We start from the raw sequence: 18611 nt of genomic DNA, 5'->3' as shown, positions 1-18611 counted from the left end.
AATCGCGTTTCTTTAATTGTTCAGTATATTCATTACGCAGTATACTACGCAGTATATTACGCAGTATACTAAATGGTGCTTAAGCGTTTAGGTTGTTTCGATTTTTTTTTTTTTTTTTTTTTTTAAAGATATAATTAACTAAAAATCACACTTGCAACAACGCAACCTGAATCTAATATGCCATATTATCAATAATTCACTAGAATTGATTATGTAAGTGTCTTTTTCTTCTTTAAAGGGACATTCCTGAGTTTGCTGCAATTTTTAAGATGATATCGACCAACAGAGACGTTTTATCGATTATAATTATATACCAAATATATCTTTCTGCATAAAATATTAGTGGCTGTATATTAAACGTGTTTCTGATCGTACTAATATTTGTACTAGGTTAAATTTCATTTTATTTCCTAAAATAAGTTTTTTCGTACGTACGAAATTATTTGAAGACAAAACCCAGTTTCGGCTTCTTACAAATATTAAGACGACCAGAAACACATTGAATATACAGACACTGATATTCTAAACAAGAAAATATATTTAATATGTAAGTTTAATCGTAGAAATATTTTATTAGTCGAAAACATCTTACAATGCAGCAAACTCAGGAATGTCCCTTTAAGTTAACACTTATAGTCCGTCCCATGGGGAACGGGTTTTTTCATGCTATGGAAATTTATTTATTTCTGAAATGATTTTTTTCTAAATTGAACACAAACAAGTATTGTTTTGTTATTTCTAAAACACTTTTACTTGTCTTTTTACGTCAAAGCAAAATGAAATGATTTAAAAAATAATAATAATAAAAAATAAACAAATAAAAGAATGATGGGACATTCTATAGACATTTTTCACTTGTTTCGATTTTGCTTACTATATTTTACTAATATTAATTTTGTTTTAATTGAGTCCGTCGGAGTAAACGTTCACGTAGGCCTTAGTGGGGACTCTAGTGAAAGGTGCAACGTTTAAAGGATGGCGGTGGAACTTAAGTATTCACAGAGGGGGTACAACATGTAAAAAAGGGCACATGCATTATTCAAAAGCAAAATAACATGTATTATCTACTAGTATATAGAAATCCCCCCTCCCCCTTCCTCCCCCCTCCCTCCGAAACACCATACTGATCTGTATATTACATGAGCCGAACAAAACAAAAATAAAACATTCATTGTATTCATTTGTGATTTGATAAACACTGTATATTTCGAACTACTTCAAAATTCGGGGGTTGTGGGAGGGGTATGCGCCCCCTGGTTTCTTGTCTGACTTTACAGGGTGATATAAGAGTGTTCTTATATAAAATGCCTTTAAACTGTAGATGCTTTTAACAGTGTTCTCAGCGATATAGTCTGGCAATGCTTGCGCCCCTTCACCTCTACATCTTGTTTATATACATGCATATACAACAAATGTATCGGGTCAAAAATAAAATTAAAATAATAGCTACGGTAATTTTATCTGTTAATGATAAACGTTTTACAAGAACGCAACTGTCAGTTTACTAAACTAAAAACGGTGGGTAAAAGTGATGGGTGGGGCCATAACGCACCCCTACCCCTTCATAAGGCTCCGACGGCCCTGCAGTGATATAATTTCAGTACATTTGTGTGTTCTTGTTTTATTTTGTGGCGGGTCATATAGCTCTGCAGTAAAGCGCTCTCTCCTGGTGCGCGGTCGGTCAAGGATCGATCACCTCCGGTGGGTCCATTGGGGTATCACTTGTTGCAGCTAGTGCTCCACAACTGATGTAACAATGGCTGTGATATGTGCTATCCAATCTGTGGGATGCTGCTAATGGGAAAGAGTAGCTCATAGCGTCACCGGGTTTCCTTCCTGCTCTGTGGCGTTATTAACCGTATGTCCAACGCCACATAACTGTAAATAGCAATGTGTAAATGTGTTGAGTGTGCGTCATTAAACAGAACATTCCTTCATTATTTCGTGTTAGTCCCCCACCGGTACAACCCGAGGGGACGATATGTTTCGGCTCCGTCCTGTCTGTCTGTCTTTCTGCTGTCTGTCAATACTTCAAGAAGTAGAGCTGAAATTTTGTATATAGTTTCATCATGTTTTGTAGACATAATAGCTGTTGATGCATGGTATTGTGGTCTATTAGAGCGTGCGGTGCGGCCCAATACCTCTGATTTCAGCACTCGAGGTTTCTGTTAGGGTTACCTCACCCTTAGTCCATATCAGCCTAGCCTCTACCCATTGACCAGTCCAGCTTGGGTGTCCCTAACAGAAGCCAAGGCACCTGCTGGCATAGGTCTTTGGGTCACTGAGACATACAAGCCCCCTCATCACGTCAAATGAATGGACTATGAAGGGGATCATATTCTGTTATAAAGATCAAGTTTTGACTTTGCTTGATCTATACATGGAGATTCAGAACGACGTTGGCCTTCGTCCGAAGCTGTATGATAAGACGGAGTGACTTCAGCTTTCAATTAATCGATTGTTCCATCTTGTCGAACATTATATTCCTTCTGCTCCAGCTTTTGGTGTGTATATTTCGCAACTTTTAAGATACCTTAGGACATGTTCATCACAATTATGCCGATTTTAAAGGGACATCCCTGAGTTTGCTGCATTGTAAGATGTTTCAGACAAATAAAATATTTTTACGATTAAAGTTACATATTAAATATATTTTCTTATTTAGAATATCTGTGTCAGTATATTCAATGTGTTTCTGGTCGTCTTAATATTTGTAAGAAGCCCAAACTGGATTTTGTCTTCAAAAAATAAAAGGGGAAATAAAATGAAATTTAATCTAGTACAAAATTTAGAACTATTAGAAACACGTTTAATATACAGCCCTGTGCGTGATGTCCCTGTGTGTTTTTTTCTTTATTCACCGAATTAGTTTATGGTAGGTGAGATATTTACCTCTGCGGAATTTTTCTGTTATTAAATGCTACTCTTGAATTGCTATTGATTTGCTTCCAGTTCGCTAAACACTGTAATATTCTGTTGTTGCAGTGTGCTTTTTAAAAAAAAAAAATATCTATGGAAACTAACTCACCTCGTCGTTGTTGTTTGTACACTTTATATACATGTATTTATATGTTATTTTGGAAATCTGATGACTATTAAAACCCATTGGAATCTTTAAAGTATAAAATTTGACGAAGTGTCATTAAACAAACATTCCTTTCTTTTTACCTCTAAGCTGTTATCCCACTGAGTTGATGGAGCCGGTAAAGGGATTCGAACCGTGCACCGGTTAGAGTAACACCTGGCGTTTCAAGTGCATTAAGTCTGTTTATTGTGCAAGTGTGGGACGTAGCCCAGTGGTAAAGCGTTCGCTTGATGCGCGGGAGGTCTAGGATCGATCCCCGTCGGTGACCCTATTGGAACTATTTCTCGTTCCAGCCAATGCACCACGACTGGTATATTATAGGCCGTGGTATGTGCTGTCCTGTCTGGGATGGTGCATATATAAGATCCCTCGCTACTAATGGGAAAATTACCGTATGTTTGACATCCAGTAGCCTGTGATTAATAAACCAGGTGCTCTAGTGGTGTCGTTAAACAAACATCTTTGCATATTGTTTATTATGATTACAGTTTGTTTATGTACATCGGGCGGGAACTATAGTTTGACACCCAATAGCCGATTTATTTTTCATGCTGGGGTGTTGTTAAACATTCATTCATTCATTCATTCATTCATTCGGGATGTCGCTCACTGGAACAGCGCATACTAGTGGCACGACAAAGGCCGTGATATGCATATTACTTTCCGGCGGATGGGATAGAGAGAGATAAAAAGGGGGAAAATGCATATTAAAATAACCCTTGCAGGTTTGTTGTTATGAGTTGTCTACAGCCCGGCAACGGATCCCACCCTCTCTCTGTCCCAGTTTCTGTATATATTTCATCCCCTTCACTCCCTCTTTCTCTGTGTCTCTCTCTTTGTGTCTCTCTTTCTTTTTCTCACTGTATTTCTGTCTTTATCTCTATCTCTTATTTTCTCCCTCTCTCTACCTCTTTCTCTCCCCTCCCCCCCCCCCCCCCCCTCTCTCTCTCTCTCTCTCTCTCTCTCTCTCTCTCTCTCTCTCTCTCTCTCTCTCTCTCTCTCTCTCTCTCTCTCTCTCTCTCAGCTCGGCACATTTTTAACCACGACTATTAGGTGCCTGGATAAAATAACATTAGAAGACTTGCTTTACGTAATGAGAGAAGAAATCCGCATTTGAACCACATAGGTTACTCTCCTGCTCACTGAACAGTTAGGCCTGATTTCCCGTCAATGGTTCAAATGCGAGAGGGTTAAAGTTTGTTTTGTTTAACGACGCAACTAGAGCACATTGATTTATAAATCATCGGCTATTGGATGTCAAATATTTGGTAATTTTGATATATTGTCTTAGAGAGGAAACCCGCTACATTTTTTCCATTAGTAGGAAGGGATCTTTTATATGCACCATCCCATAAACAGGATAGCACATACCGCGGCTTTCGATGTACTAGTTGTGGTGCACTGGATGGAGCGAGAAATAACCCATGCGTCCACCGACGGGAATTGATCCCAAACCGAATGCGTATCAAGCGAACGCTTTATCACTGGGCTACGTCCCGCCCCACGAGTAGAGAGGGTTAAACCATGAACTACATTCAGATCAATGAAGAATACCACGAAGTACCGCGGGTAATCATTTATCTTACGACTTGTTTCTAAACAAACTGTATCTAAGTGCCTTTATCATGAAAATAGTATGGTTAATTCGAAACACTGGGAGAGAGAGAGAGAGAGAGAGAGAGAGAGAGAGAGAGACAGACAGACAGACAGACAGACAGACAGACAGACAGACAGTGAGAGACAGAGAGAGAGATAGTGAAAACACACTTTTTTTTGGTCCATGTACATTTCTGTTGTTCATGAATTCGTTGGATTCATTTATTTAGTCATTCAATCATGGCAACCATCTTGAAATTCAAAATGGCCACCATGTTTAATATATTTGTCATATATCTCAATTCCAGGTTAATGTAGAAGCACAATTGGTTGGTTTGATTTTTATTGTCATTCAATTATGTCAGCTGGTACTGGGTTCGGATCCCAGTCGAGGCATGGGATTTTTAATCCAGTTACTGACTCCAACCCCTGAGTGAGTGCTCCGCAAGGCTCAATGGGTAGGTGTAGACCACTTGCACCGACCAGTGATTCATAATTGGTTCAACAAAGGCCATGGTTTGTGCTATCCTGCCTGGAGGAAGCGCAAGTAAAAGGTCCCTTGCTGCCTGTCGTAAAAGAGTAGCCTATGTGGCGACAGCGGGTTTCCTCTAAAAAAAACAGTGTCAGAATTACTATATGTTTGACGTTCAATAGCCGATGATAAGATAAAAAATCAATGTGCTCTAGTGGCGTCGTTAAATAAAACAAACTTTACTTTTTACTTTACTTTCATAGATAACGTAGAAGCACGATTTTGTTGTCTATGTACATTTCAGTAGTTAATGAATCTAATTGTTTAGATTTGTAGCCATCCAGTCATGGCAAACATCTTAAACTTTAAAATGGCAGCCATTTGCCAATTTAAAATGTCCATCAATTTAATAATTTGGAAAATAATGTTTCTCTTAGTCCACATACAAATGCAATTTTGTGTTCCTAAGTACATTTTTAGGTGAAATAATTAAAATGTTGCAATACCTATTACTTTTATGTTTTATATTTTAAACTAATGAAATAAAGGAACATACCTATTGTACATTATAATTCATAAAGACATATTAGGCATCTATTTTTGTCTGTAATAGAATGCAGCACTTTGTACATTGAAGGTTGTGTCGCTTATACTAAAAGTACATCTACCTGAACGCTTACTGACACCACAGTTGCATCTGATCAGTTTTATCACAGATTCTGGTGCAGCTTGCACCTCCAACATCACAGACACAAATATACCAAACCCATTGACCCCAACCAAGTCGACATGGATCAAGAATATTTGGATGTAGCATGGAATCTTGAGCTCAGATATTTGCTTTGGGTATGCTGTTGTTTCCAAGTCCCAGAGATATGTGGCAGTGATTCCACACTTTGGTTTGGTTAATTGTTCTTGAATTTCTTTCAGCTCAAGAGTACCTGCATCCGTTTCACTGACCTCTTTGTATGGTTCAACGCCGATTCCAAGCTGACATCAGTATAATCTGTGGAGCTTTTGCGAATACATCGAATTCTCTTTATTAATATCCACCATCACCAATTTGTCCTTTTGACTCTATCTCTAGACACTTCATTATAAAATGGTTGCTGGTTGACTGGTTGTGATTTATATATATACTTATTTGTGTGTTGAGGCCTACCATGTAACTATCTCGTGATGAGAACCCAACAGTCTATGTCTTTGATGCAGAAATCCACCTCATTGCCTGGCCCGATTACTTCATGAGTATGAGGAATCATGAGCATGTCTGCTTCTTTCTGTATACTGACACCTGTGGTTTGGTACATTTCAGATAACATATTTTATTGTGTCTGTATAACCTTATCTGCCAGATCATCCTTGATAGGAATAACATCCTGAACATACAAGTTATCCCCACTACCTGAGCCAATAGTCTCGAAGATAACTTAGCACTATGATATCATAAAACCGAGGTAGGCTTTGGCACATGTCACTGTCACATCATGGCCTTTGACAGTTTTATAATATCGTAGCGCTAAGATAGCTTCGAAAATCTGTAGCCTGGTTCATGGAAATACCATGTCATCTTTCATAAATATTGCTCTGTTGTAAAGATAAATCTTCCATCTAATAGTGAATCAATTAATTCAAGAAATGCTTCTGATCACTGACAACATATCTAGCAGATATGAAATGAATTTCAAGGTCGATGGCAGAGGTGCCTAAATAATCATGGATAAATGTAGTACTGCCATCGTTGAGACATACTAGGTTATGTATATTTATGAATTCTTCCAGTATGTCTCCCTGTGTGTCGGAGTGCAGACCTCCCCACAGTGTGCTATGACAGTTAAAATCTCCTACAATAATTAGGTTATTGTTTGGGTTTATGAGTTTATTGTAATCTCTTAGCGTTAGTTGGTTATCGGCTGATCCTGGCGGGCTATAAACATTAATGACGTCAATAGGCATTTTATCATTTTATATAGTAAGTCCTAGGACTTGTAAGTTGGTATTAATAGATTAATATTTAATTTCAGTACGAGGTATGGTATTTTTTTTATTAATGTGGCTATTCCACCTCTGGTGCTGTTATCTCTATTTTTATAATAACTTGTATATCCTGGAATTTTAAATACTTTAGTTTTTTTTTCATTTTTATCTTTAGTGTCGATTCCTAGCCAAGTTTCTTGCAGGCAAATTATATCTGGCTTGATGTTGCTAGTGCTAATTAGTTGAGTTCGGCACTATGTCCATTGGAGAACGCTAAGGCCCTTATTTCCTATGTTAGTTTTACTAGATGGAGACGTATCTCCCATGACGCAGTCCCGTAATTAATGTTTATTTTTTATTTTAATTAATTTTTTAATTTTTAGTTTTTGTTAATTCCTAGGTTATTTTTTATTGAGGATATTTCTTGCACTAAGGTTTCTATTATTGACTTAAGTTGACTGACCTCGGTTTGAGCCGTGGTTTTGAGTTTGTCTGCATAAGTGCAGTTGGAGTTAACTGTTGAGTTTGGTTTATTGTTTACTGGTCTTGTTGCTAGTCTAGTTGGCATTTGTATAAGCGGAATTGCGGTTTTCGGAGAAGCTATTTGAGACGGGGGGGGGGGGGGGGGGGGGTCAGGGAGTCAGGGGGAGTTAACTGCCCCCATCTAATGCTGGATCAACTCTTCGCTTTCGGCAAAAACGATGGAGAAGTTTGGGCAATATGAGCTCCCCTGAAAACATTTCACCATGTATTTCCATCATTCTACTCACAATATTAGAGTAATCCATGTTAAAATGCGTAGCAATTCGTTTGGTGTACTAATTAATAAACATTTTTCTGGGAAAAATCAGTCTGAGCTCCCCTGAAAACATTTCACCATGTATTTCCATCATTCTACTCACAATATTAAATAATAAATAAAACGGGAGCTCGTACACCTACAATAACAATACGACAATCATGGTATGGGCTGGCCTCATTCGAAATGAGGCGTATTCAACAACGGGCTGCTAGAAATCTATTTCGAAAGCAAAACTAGGAAGTATTTCCGATAATTCCTACACGGACAGAAGACACAGCGGGTAGGACGTGTAAGTTTGTCAGACGATATTAACTTGGTTTTTAAAGTTTACGTCAATACTAGTTGTGTTATATAGAAACACCAGACAACAGAGGTCATGTTTATTAATATAAATAATAGTTCTAAGTTTCCAACAACATTTTATATGTAAACGACAACAACGGTCAAAGGGACATAACCATAACCGCATGAGAGGCCGATTATGTCTAAAAATAGAACAGTACATAATATGCATGTGACCGGAGAATCGTTGTTTATCAGAATTGCATATAGATATGAGTTGAAAAAAATATGGTTATGTAATTTGGGGAGGTTGCGTACGCAGGCGCTGACACACACACACCCCCCCCCCCCCCCAGCGTATGGGCCTGTGTATTCTTTCCATGATATAATAGTCTGCCGTGAACTGAGCACTTTTTGAACTCTTGACGACAGATGAGTCTGATGTTTTGTAATAACGATATAAATGCAATATTAGTCCGGATGGACGTAGAATGTGGGGTTAAGAAAAGTGTTGACATAACGTGTCTCGTCCACTAATGCAATATCAGGTATGACCATACGCGTATCTGACTGGGCCTGGAGAGATCACTGACAAATCGCACGTACACACGCACGCACGCACTCACACACCACTCCAGCGCCGGAATAAATCTGCGTATTCGGGTTTACAGCCTGCAAATTGTCACAATAATAAATAACGAGCGGAAAAAACCCGTTTACCTTTCATATTTATGTAACAGTCAACCTCGACATACATACAATACATACATATATATATATATATATATATATATATATATATATATATATTGTAAGATTGAAGTACATGTAAATAGCTTTGCAAAATATCTATTTATTTAGTACTATCGCTATTGCAATACTATCACAACAGTAGTTTAACAACCGCAATAGTAAAACTTACCGCAGTAGTCACCCCTAGTAACTATTGTCGGTGACCTAAATCAGGATTTACTTTCGCTGAAGACAACTAAACTGAACTTAAGTAGTGTCGGAAATAGAATAAAAATGATTTTCGTCAATTATTTCTTTTATATTAAACTGACAAGTAAATATTTTGTAAATACCTATTTAATGATACTCTATCTAATTTAGCATTTAGTTGTTTGGGCTCTCATTGATGTACAAGGTGGTGTTTACTCTTGAAATTGAAATAAAGACGTCAGTAAACAGGAGATTTGTGACCTTTATTGGAACAGACTATAACATATTTTGATGATATGTGTCAATTTCATTTACCCTTAAACAAACTTTTAATTTAAAACTGCAAGTTAACTGATTATTTTGAATTGCAGCATAAATGATTAATTATGACCAGCATAAATTAGAAATTTGCTTTCAACCACTTAAAGGTGCTATATTAGAAGTTATATGTGAGATATGTTTGTAATAAAGATTGTCCAATAAAAATGTATTTTCTACTGGTAGATAAAATTATTTCCTATAATCATTTATGGGCATATAGTTAAAAGTGTAGTCTTTAAATGTTAAATCAAAATTCAATGGAAAAAAAAACATGATTTGCAATAGCTGCCATTATGCAACTTTGAGATAGCACCTTTAATACCGGTATAATAGATCACAAACTCAGAATGGTTCTTGACAGTTTTGCTCAAAAGTTACTTATAAATGTCTACAAGTATTTTGTTTTTATGAGGGATAGGGCTAAACAGTCATCAGAAATGGTCCCTCACATATTGTAATAGCAACGAAACTGACACATGTTGATCAAAATCTGTTATAGTCTGTTCCAATAAAGTGCATAAATCACCTGTTTATTGACATCTTTCTTTTAATTTCAAGAGTAAAAACCACCTTGTACATCAATGAAAGCCAAAACAAGTAAATGCTAACTTAGGTAGACTGTTATTAAATAGATATTTACAAAATACTTACTTGTCTGTTTAACGACACCACTAGAGCACATTGTTTTATTAATCATTGGCTATTGGATGTCAAACATATGGTAATTGTGACATATAATCTTAAAGAGGAAACCCGTTACATTTTTCCATTAGTAGCAAGGGATTTTTTATATGCACCATGCCACAGACAGGGTAGCACATACCACGGGTTTTGATATAATAGTCATGGTTCACTGGCTGGAACGAGAAATAGGAAACACGCTACATTTTCCTTAATGTAGCAAGGGATATTTTATATGTACTTTTCCATAGACAGAAAAGCACATACCATAGCCTTTGACCAGTTGTTGTGCACTGGTTGGAACGAGAAAAACCCAATCAGTTGAATGGGTCCACCAAGGTGGTTTGATCCCACTAACAAGCACCTCAAACGAACACTCAACCGATTGAGCTAACTCCTGCCCCTTAAAAACTAAAATACCTACGGATGAACGTAAATATAAAAATCAAAGAAAGAAAGTTAATAATATAGAAAAGAGCTAAAGAAGAATTTCTAATTGCTCTTCATAAAACTAAAACTAACAACTAACAACACTTTGTAAGAAAAATAAATCTGCATGTTGGCAATATATGAAATACATTTTAACGTCACCTATATCACTACTTAAAGATGTAATTTTCTAATTAGCCTGTATCCTTTACTGATTTTGAAAAAAACTGAAACATTAAATACCTTTTGTCGGTTTCATTAGTTCCAGACGCAAATAGTGACTTCCGGGTTTTTTAGACACCGTTTCAGAAACTGTTTGGAGACAATAACTAACAAGGGAAGAAATGATCCATATAATTAAAATTTTAGCACGTAATAAAGCAAGTGGCCGGATGAAATAAGTCACAAATTATTAAACAGTATTGCCAATTCCATTTTAAATCCACTTCAATTACTAATTTTTTTTTTTTTAGTTTCATCCATATTTCCTAGCAGGTGAAAACTTGCCCACGTAAAACCATTATTTAAAATAGGCGATAAAAGGTTACCAAACTACATACCTATTTCATTAATTACCTATGTTGGTAAAACATTCGAAAGAATAGTGTTCAAAAATCCGTACAATTATTTCATATTCAAGAATTTCCTTGACAAGTTTCAGTGTACCTACCGACCAGTGTACCACTAAACTCTCGCAACTTTGCTATCTCGCAGTGCAATGTTAAAAGACTTACAAAGAGGACGCTTTGTTATCTAGCAGAGCCTAAGAGACCTTTGTGAATTAGGCATAGTGCTGTTTATCAACTAATTGAAATATATAATAAAATCTGTAAATCACTAAACAATAAAGAATTTTTTTGTACTGACATATCCAAAGCTTTCGATAGGGTTTGGCACAGAGGATTAATCTATAAATTTAAATAATATGGGATCAGTGGATTCGCAGTTATATTTCTGATAGAAAACAGAAAGTGTGTATCAGTGAAACGCCGACGCTATCAAAGTATTGTATTCTAAAGCTGGAGTGACTCAAGGAACTGTTCTCAGTCATTATCTGTTTTCGTCTATATTAACGATATTGCAGGCGAACTAGACTGGGCAACGAGACTGTTTGCGGATGATACAACTATTAGAACATCAACTAAAGACATTTCAAAGGTAGAACACAATCTAATATTAATTTTGCCAAACGTTATGAACAAAACTAATGTACATGTAATGTTATTTTCTCAAAGAAAAGTGCTTAATGAACCATATCTTGAGTTTGGTAACACAACTTTAAAACTATCCAAAACACATAAACATTTTAGATGTAACCATGTCAGTTAATTGATGCAAACTGGTCCAGCCATATTCAAACCTGTGTGTAAATCAGCGTCAGTAATGATTTTGGTATTAAGGAAATAAAAACTTATTAAATCATCAAACTTTAATGAGAATACGACCTATTTTAGAATATGCTTCTGGGGTATGGGATGGCTGTTCCCAATTAGATACAGATAAATTAAAAATAGTACAGTTGGAAGCAGCTAGAATAATCACTGGCATGCTTAAATCTCCATCATGTAATTCGTTATACATATTATATTGAATCAGGTTCGACTACTCCTCCAAGCGAAAGAAGAAAAACAATAGAGGATAATAAACGAGTTGCCAGTTATTTTCAAATTTATGTCCTGAGTTGCCAGTTATTATCAAATGTATGTCCTGAGTTGCCAGTTATTATCAAATTTATGTCCTGTGTGAAATAATGTTCTCTTGTCACGAGAACCAATGCAAAATATTTAGAAAAATATTTCCCCCGTTATGAGTGACCGCTGGGGTAACAAAAAACATTTTGCACCATGTTTAAATTAATGAAAAACGAATGGCTCCCGATTTCTCTAACTGATTGTATTCCAGAAAGTGTAGAACAAAGAATCTCTTACATGTTAAGAAGTAGTGAAAACATATCAACACCGTTTTCGAGAACAAGTTTATTAACATTTTCATTTATTTATTCAACAATTGATTTTTGGAATAATTTAAATCCAGTAATTTGAAACTCTAAAACTATATCATCCCAACTGTAACTGTGGATATTATACAGCAAACAACATTGACTATTTGTTTTTCAATGCACCAAATATGAACAACAGAGGCAGTACCTGGTTCTTTGTAACTCGTTACAACATGTACAACCAATACATTTATAACTGCTTAAAAGCAGTTATAAATGTGGACGAAATACCTTAAGTGATCTCGAAAATAAAACAATATTTATTTGTGTCCAAAAATTATTAAGCAAACACGTCGTTTTGCTTAAAATAGTCTAATTGTTTGACTGTACATGTAATTTTTTGTTTCTGTTCGATTGTTATTAAAATAAAATTGTATACAAATTCTATATGAATTTTTATTTCATATGAGTACATTACTATTATGTTATAATTGTATATTGTAATTGTTGCTATTATATTGTGTGTATATAGGACAGGACCTAGTAAGATGGCAAACTTGTGCCCAATCATTTTGCTGTTTAATGATATCAGTGATACTGCATCTTTAATAGTGTACCGTATTTCCTCTAATAAGTACCCGGGCGATTATTCATTTCAAAACGGTCGCAGACCTGGCGCTTATTGGAGACCCGACCTTTTTTTTTTTTTTTTTTTTTTTTGAGACCGGTAGTGATATAAAGGGACCCGTACATTTCAAAAGTTGTTGTTGTTGTTGTTTTTGTTTGTTTGTTTGCTTTTTGTTTTTTTCAGCTGTCTTACAAAGAGTTACAGACCCGGCGCTTATTTGAGGCCCAGCGTTTATTAGATGAAATGCGGTATATGTGTATTTCGTCAGTTTTCCATCTCTTCTGTACAGGATAAAAGTGATACATGAGCCGACGACCAGGAACCCGTCAAGTGACACTTACTCCCAGAGATGATCGAGGACTCACAGGAAGAGACAAGGAAGATTTGAAAATAACTATTTCCGATGTACGTATTAATTAATGCAAGCTGTTTCGTACCACATCATCGCGCCCTGCCGAGTCTAGGACATAGTCGGCGATGCACCGACAACTCTATACAGTTGTAGTCAAAGGAAGTCCACCTCTGATTGGTACATGGCAGAGGGCGCTGGTTGGGGCGTTGTGACGCTGGGTGGGACGAGATAATATGGTGTAATCTAACATGATGTAATATGATGAATATGTACTTACAATGCTTGCAATTCATCATTTCATGTCATTTCAACCTATTTTCGTGCTTATATCCAATTAAGATTCAAGCACGCTGTCCTGGGCACATACCTCAGCTATCTGGGCTGTCTGTCCAGGACAGTGGGTTAGTTGTTAGTTGGTTAGTGGTTAGTGAGAGAGAAGAGGTGTAGTGGCTTTACACCTACCCATTCAGCCCTTATAAAATCGCTCTGGGTTGGAGCCGGTACTGGGCTGCGAACCCTGTATCTACCACCCTGTAGTCCTATGGCTTAATTAACCACTGTGCCACCGAGGCCGGTTTGCAGTCCATCTTATGAATATTGAAAAATCATATTAAGCACAACTAATACTATAAACACTGTTAAATGTGCTTTTGCACCCCACCCTTCAATATAGCGTGTTCTCGTTTCATTCTTTCGGCCCTATGACGATATATATTTTCAATTTTGTAAATTATAAATGAACTTTGTATAATATTATGTGTATTGTCTTTTGACATATTATCGTTATATTTTACATTGGTGTGCGTGTGTGTGTGTGTAAATTATAAATGAACTTTGTATAATTTTATGTGTATTATCTTTTAATTAATGCATCGTTATATTTTAATCACACCAGTATACACATTGGCGTGTACACGCGCATGCACACGTGTGTGTCTACACTTATATGTATTACAAAATAGAATGAATGAATGAATGTTTAACGACACCCCAGCACGAAAAATACATCGGCTATTGGGTGTCAAACTATGGTAATGCAAAAAAATAAAGTGATGATCAACATCAATATAAAAATTCAAGACTTAAACAAAAACAGTGTAAAGAACTGTGCAAAAACACAAATAACACAGAATTTTACGGATACTGAATTTTACTCAAAACTTCAATTTTGTGCTGTATTGGCCATTCTCAAAGAGAATGTTACACCCCTGCACCACGGTGAGGTTACAGCACACGCAGGGGTACAAAATAGAATGCAATGTATTTGTAATATGTAAAACACTAATACAATGATAGTGGTGGTGATGGTGATAGTTTTTATGATTAACATGATGATGCTAAAAGCAAATAAACTGATGATTATGATAGGTCTAGGTTTAGTGTAGACCAGTTTCATCATTACAGACTTTCTCCACTCTGAAAAGACAGAGCTGTATGCTGCTGATGATGATGATTATGATGATGATGACAGATCTATGTTTAGTCTAGACCAGTTTTATCATTACAGACTCTTTCTCCACTCTGAAAAGACAGATAGCTGTATGATGATGATGATGATAACAGGTCTATATTTAGTCTAGACCAGTTTCATCATTACAGATTCTTTCTCCTTTCTGAAAAGACAGATAGCTGTATGATGATGATGATGATGACGACAGGTCTATGTTTAGTGTAGACCAGTTTCATCATTACAGACTCTTTCTCCACTCTGAAAAGACAAATAGCTGTATGATGATGATGATGATGATAACAGGTCTATGTTTAGTCTAAACCAGTTTCATCATTACAGACTCTTTCTCCATTCTTGTTACATTCCCGTTCTAACCTATATTATGGTTGTGGTAAATCGTCATACCCAAAACGCAGAACTAACCTACCATGAACAATAAAGCCCAGAGCACACACTAATGATAATTCACACAAACAACTAACAAGTGATAAATTTAGATATCTTTAATACAAAATTATTAATTATATAAATTCCCCATATTTTAAATTACTATTTACCCAAATGGCATTTATGTGTATATTAATATTAATAGTCACCAAATGATTGTCCAAAACATAACGAATTCCCAAATCCGGATACGACGACGTCAATATTCAGGGCACTGGCACAGTTCATCTTGTCCGTTCATTCCTGTTGTTGTTGACCACCTGGCTTGTCTCCGACCTGTCACCGTATGCTGAACCACATTCGTGTCCCGTTTATATACTATCCCGGTGCGTGACATTTAACCTCGAATCTCTCCATGATCAAATACGAGATTTGATTTATACACCAATCAAATCATTTCCAATATATAATTCACACTAAACTGGAGATTTATACAAATCCACGGAAACACCAATACAGAAATCCCAGAGTTACTTCCCTTGTTCGAATACACCACGTTGTCGGTTGCTCGTGCACGAGGTCGGCCATACTGCTAAATCAGATAAATATTATCAGTTCAGGTAAGTCATTTGTTATAATTCGTATATTTTAAACATCCTTTCTTCATTTCTTAAATAATAACAATGCCGTAACTATTTATTTTACAGTCCATTACACATTTACGTATGTCACAATAGTTCACGAATTTTTACACAGGGATCCAAATTTCACATATCGATGTCCGCCACGCAGTCCATCAAATTATATATACACTATGCCAGAATAGCTGTATGATGATGATAGGTCTATGTTTAGTGTAGACCAGTTTCATCATTACAGACTCTTTCTCCATTCTGAAAAGACAGATAGCTGTATGCTGCTGATGATGACAGGTCTATGTTTAGTGTAGACCAGTTTCATCATTACAGACTCTTTCTCCATTCTGAAAAGACAGATAGCTGTATGATAATGATGATGACAGGTCTATGTTTAGTGTAGACCAGTTTCATCATTACAGACTCTTTCTCCACTCTGAAAAGACAGATAGCTGTATGATGAAGATGATGACAGGTCTATATTTAGTCTAGACCAGTTTCATCATTACAAACTCTTTCTCTACTCTGAAAAGACAGGTAGCTGTATGATGATGATGATGATGATTACAGGTCTATATTTAGTCTAGACCAGTTTCATCATCACAGACTCTTTCTCCATTGAAAAGACAGATAGCTGTATGATGATGATGATGACAGGTCTATATTTAGTCTAGACCAGTTTCATCATCACAGATTCTTTCTCCACTCTGAAAAGACAGATAGCTGTATGATGAAAATGATGACAGGTCTATATTTAGTGTAGACCAGTTTCATCATTACATACTCTTTCTCCACTGAAAAGACAGCTGAAGTCTGTCCTTTGCCAATTCTGACTTAAATATTTCTTTTTGTTTTTGTTTTTGCAGTCTGGTAGCGATGGTGCTACCAATAATGATTCTTCAGGACAAGCTGATGATCATACTGTGAAACCGCCAACCGGCCAGTGGAAAACTGTAAAGGGTAGAAGGAGGAAACACAAAAACATACCACAACAGCAATCACATAATCGAGGTGGCAGAAATCAATGTGGTTTTCGTAGCAATCGACAGCAGTATCTGCCACCAAAATATCAGAACCACCACCAACAACAAAAACAGCAACAACATCCTCCACGGGATCCGCAACATCAGCAGCAGCAGCAACAGCAGCAACATCAGTACGAACCAGTTCATTACGACAGTACAGAAGTCATGGGTGGATGTCAGAGCGACAGGAGCAAAGCTCATTTGAAAATGCCTTCTCCGATCAAAATAAAAACATACATCACAAACTCTGGGTTAAGTATCATTTGCTATACTGGCGACGTCATCGCAGCTGGCGCTGAAGGAATTGTAACTGCAGAAGGTTGTGGCATGGTCAACCCCAGTATGGTGACACAATCGCTGTTAAAAATGGCTGGCATTGATTATGGTGACTTATCCTCTGCTGTTATTCATAAATTTGGTACAGTTGATCTTCAGGTTGGAGAGGTCTATTGCCTACAAACACTTGAATACGAGATTAAACTACAATTCAAATCAATATTTCTGGCTATAGTTCTGCCATTTAAGAAAGCTCCTAATGAGTATAGTTGGAAAAGCAACACGGTAACTCTGTACTTGAAACTTTTAAATGAAGCTGACAAGAACGGTTTAAAATCACTTGCCATTCCTCTGTTGGGATCAGGTAAGATCCAGTTCTAAATCTTAAATTTCTATGTTATATGTCACTACTTTACATGAATTAGTGATAAATGACGGCTCATTAACACAGTGGCGTAGCGTGGGATGCCAGCTCCCGGGGCAAGGTGCCCAGGGCAAGGCAAGTATTACGCCCCGTAACCAGTGGACCGTTGGCACTCCACAAGTCCCTTCTACCAGTCCAGACTTTTGCGCCCGGAACAATCGCCCCGTTGGCCCCGCCCACACTACACCACTACATTAACAGATCTCATATAAAATGTTTGCATAATTAAAACAAGAATAAACAGGTGAAATATACGAAAAATGGCTCGAAATAGGTAGAAAGGAAATTTGTTTATTTAACGACACACTCAGCACATTTTATTTACGGTTATATGGTGTCAGATATATGGTTAAGGACCACACAGATATTGAGAGAGGAAACCCGCTGTCACCACAAAGTGCTACTCTTTTTCGATTAGTAAGTAGCAAGGGATCTTTTACATGCAGCATCCCACAGACAGTATAGTACATACCACGGCCTTTGTTATACCAGTTGTGGAGCACTGGCTGGAACGAGAAATAGCCCAATGGGTCCGAAATATGAAGTAAAACATTTCGATGTAATTGTTGTATATATGTAACTCGAGCTATAATCTTTAATTTCCCCACGAAAAATGTATAAATATTTTTCGTCATGGTTAACTGGATGTTCTGTTGTATAAAATTGTACATCATGTAAAAAGATTTTCCTGTGTCTGCTGCCAGTGTAATGTGTCCCCGACCAGTAGTGCAGTTTTACCATTAAAATTACATATTAAATACATTTTATTGTATCGATAATCAGTGTTTATATGCACACAGTGTTTCTGGTCGTCTTAATGTCTTATTTTTTGAAGCAGTTCAAACTGAATTTTATTTCAAAATAATTTCTTACTTACATAATAGATATAAGAAATAAATGGAAGTGCG

General features: G+C 36.6%; 1 protein-coding gene across 1 annotated transcript; it reads left to right on the top strand.

Annotated features, from left to right (window-relative positions):
* The first annotated feature begins 13061 nt into the window (after positions 1-13061).
* LOC121377888 (SUN domain-containing protein 2-like) lies at positions 13062-17660 on the top strand. The gene is made up of 2 exons (XM_041505986.1): positions 13062-13559; positions 16845-17660. The coding sequence occupies exons 1-2, from the start codon at positions 13458-13460 to the stop codon at positions 17658-17660; spliced, it is 918 nt and encodes a 305-aa protein (XP_041361920.1). The 5' UTR covers positions 13062-13457.
* The last annotated feature ends 951 nt before the right edge of the window (positions 17661-18611 follow it).

This window comes from Gigantopelta aegis, chromosome 7 (genome assembly GCF_016097555.1).
Source record: "Gigantopelta aegis isolate Gae_Host chromosome 7, Gae_host_genome, whole genome shotgun sequence".
Classification (NCBI taxonomy): domain Eukaryota; kingdom Metazoa; phylum Mollusca; class Gastropoda; order Neomphalida; family Peltospiridae; genus Gigantopelta; species Gigantopelta aegis.
The sequence above is the reverse complement of the archived record's forward strand: the minus strand, read 5'-3'. Positions and strand labels throughout refer to the sequence as shown.